Consider the following 2604-nt stretch of genomic DNA (forward strand, 5'->3'; position numbering starts at 1 on the left):
TTTGTCTCCAGCAGCAGTAGCACTAAAAAACATGCTAACCGAACTTCCCGCCTGTTACCACCGCTTATGTTTGCTAGTTTTAACATGGTTCTGCACGTCCGCGTTTCCACCATGAGCAACGGAGAATTCACACTTACATAAGACGCAAAACGCAGCATATTCATTTCCTGGCACCTTCCTGAGAAAGCTGTGTCGTTCCAGTAGCTCTTTTGTTAGTCTTGACCATCTTTTAGGCATGCTGAACAACGAGTGACTTGGTGAATCGTCTTTACGCAGGACTTAGGAGCCGTCTTGCGTCAACGGCGTTGTCATCAACCAATGAGCATTAGGTTACACAGACATGTGACATAAAGTTGAGCTAATGTGACATTGAGAACTTTGTTGTCAAGGTTTTTGGATATTTTCCCATCTACACTGTCCGAACTGAGGAGCTGAAAGACTTCTGTTCATTTGTTGATGTTGAACATGCCACTCTCCTTGGGACCAGCAGAACCCATTGGCTCTCACTGGGACCTGCAGTTGAGGGTTCTGAAGCTTCTGACAGCACTTCAGTCCTACTTCCGGTCTCAGGAAAAAGCACCAAATTTAATCATCAAGTTCCTAGAAAACCAAGTGTGTGAGGCCTGGCTGTGGTTTACACACATTACAACCAACTGTCACTGTTTAATGACACCATCAAAAAGATGGAGAAAGAGAAGAGCACAGCTGTCCACGCTGCACAGCACCTGTGTGATCTACAGGAGAAACTTTTGGAGAGGAAGGCCGCCCTCTTCATGGGATTAAAGGTGAGTTTAAACATATTCAAATTAAAAGTAATGTAAAAACAAGGCTCTTATATTAATGCTTCTTGAATTATTATTGGTGTTTTTTTCAGGTGAAGAGCATTCTGGCTACCCAAGAGCGCCCTCAAGTGGAGGTGTTTAAGCAAAGCGTCCACACCTTCTATGAAGGTTGCATCTCATATCTGCAGGAGTGGAGCTCCTCATTTACTGACATGAAGTGCTTCTCTTGGACCCTGCTCGAAGATCCACCAGGTTGGGATGTGGTTGAGCGCTCCCTGAGGTGTGTCTCCTCAAAGCTGCCAAACATTCACATCAATGAAACGGAGCTCTTTGACGAAGTTACTTCTGTCAAAACTTACACATCTGACAAGATTGGACTGTGGGACCGAGACATTAAACCAGCAGATGAGCGCTGGGCTGAAATCTTAATACATTTTAAGCATCAGCATGTCCCATTTAAAAATGTAGCCGTCATCTGCCAGTTTGCCATGTGCCTACCTGGCACAAACGCATCTGTGGAACGCATTTTTTCTCTCATGAACAACACTTGGACCAATGAGAGAAATCGTCTGGGACTGGAAACTCTGAAGGCACTGCTCATTACTCGGGTGAACTTTGATGACTGCTCTGAGTTTCATGCCAGACTTGTTGACAACCACAGTCTGCTTAAAAAGATTCACTCAAACATGAAATACTCTTAAAGAGTTACTGTGACAATAAAGGGAATAATAGGGCTGTTCATTTAGTGCAATATTTTTGTTTCTAAAAAACTTGAAGTCAGTGAAATACTTTTTTTGTTCACAAAAGGGCTACATTTAATATTGCCCAATGTGTTTTAAAAAATACTGTATTGTTTTGAAAAACGATTGCACTAAAAATATTAGAAAAACTGTCCTTATTTTGAATGTAGATCAAATGTTTCTGTTCTTGCACATTCTACAATCAAAAGCTGTTATAAAGGTCAGTTAAATTCTTTGTTTATCTTTTCACAAAAGGGCTACATTTAATATTGCCCAATGTGTTTCACAAATACAGTATTATTTTGAAAAAGAAAATAACAAAACGTTGCACAAAAAAAAGAATGTCCTTATTTTTAATAGGATGTTCAAATGTTGTTGCACTTTGTACAATAAAAAGCAGTTATAAGTCACCAGCAAGGATTTGTCAGTCTTTAATTTTGTGTAAAACTTTGGTGTCCCAGTTTTCAGTTTTTTAAATCTGGTCACCCTAGGCTGGGATCAACTGACGACACCCAGTCGAACTAGCTACAACAAGCTAACCTGAAGCTAACGCGGAGGTGGGAGCTAAGTTAACGGAGGTAGCAACCTAGCTACAACCGGAGTTAACTGTGCACAACACCAGAGCTTCTGAGTCAGAGATACGCCGGGCTGACCGCTGGGTAAAACCGGGTGGAACACAGAGGTCTCTGAGAGCTCCACAAGCCGGCAGCCGCACAGCAGACAAGCGCTGCTGCGATCTGAGATGCGCAGAGCTGCCGATGGGGAGAACCGGGTGAAAGGTTTCCATCCCAGAGCTCCACAAGCCGGCAGCCCACGCAGCAGACAGAAGCCGCGATCAGACAGAGATGCGCCGAGCTGTGGGGAGGGGAGAACCGGGTGGAAAACATCGGTCTCCCGAGAGCTCCACAAGCCGACAGTCGGAACCCAGCTCCACCAACATGTTATATTTCAACCCATTTTCTAAAGTGCAGCAATATGTTAAATGCACTGGGTTTTACCCTATTACATTTAAATTTCATGGTTAAACAGTACATGTTAAAATCTAAGCTCAGCTCGGCAGTGACCTAAAATACATAAATATA

The 2604-nt window shown here is 43.1% G+C and overlaps 1 protein-coding gene across 1 annotated transcript; it reads left to right on the plus strand.

Annotated features, from left to right (window-relative positions):
* The first annotated feature begins 600 nt into the window (after positions 1-600).
* On the plus strand, positions 601-1608 carry LOC139061909 (uncharacterized). Its single transcript, XM_070541850.1, has 2 exons — positions 601-785; positions 875-1608. Exons 1-2 carry the CDS (start codon positions 684-686, stop codon positions 1481-1483), a joined length of 711 nt encoding a protein of 236 aa, XP_070397951.1. The 5' UTR covers positions 601-683; the 3' UTR covers positions 1484-1608.
* Positions 1609-2604: the final 996 nt, after the last annotated feature.

Source organism: Nothobranchius furzeri, chromosome 11 (assembly GCF_043380555.1).
Source record: "Nothobranchius furzeri strain GRZ-AD chromosome 11, NfurGRZ-RIMD1, whole genome shotgun sequence".
NCBI lineage: Eukaryota > Metazoa > Chordata > Actinopteri > Cyprinodontiformes > Nothobranchiidae > Nothobranchius > Nothobranchius furzeri.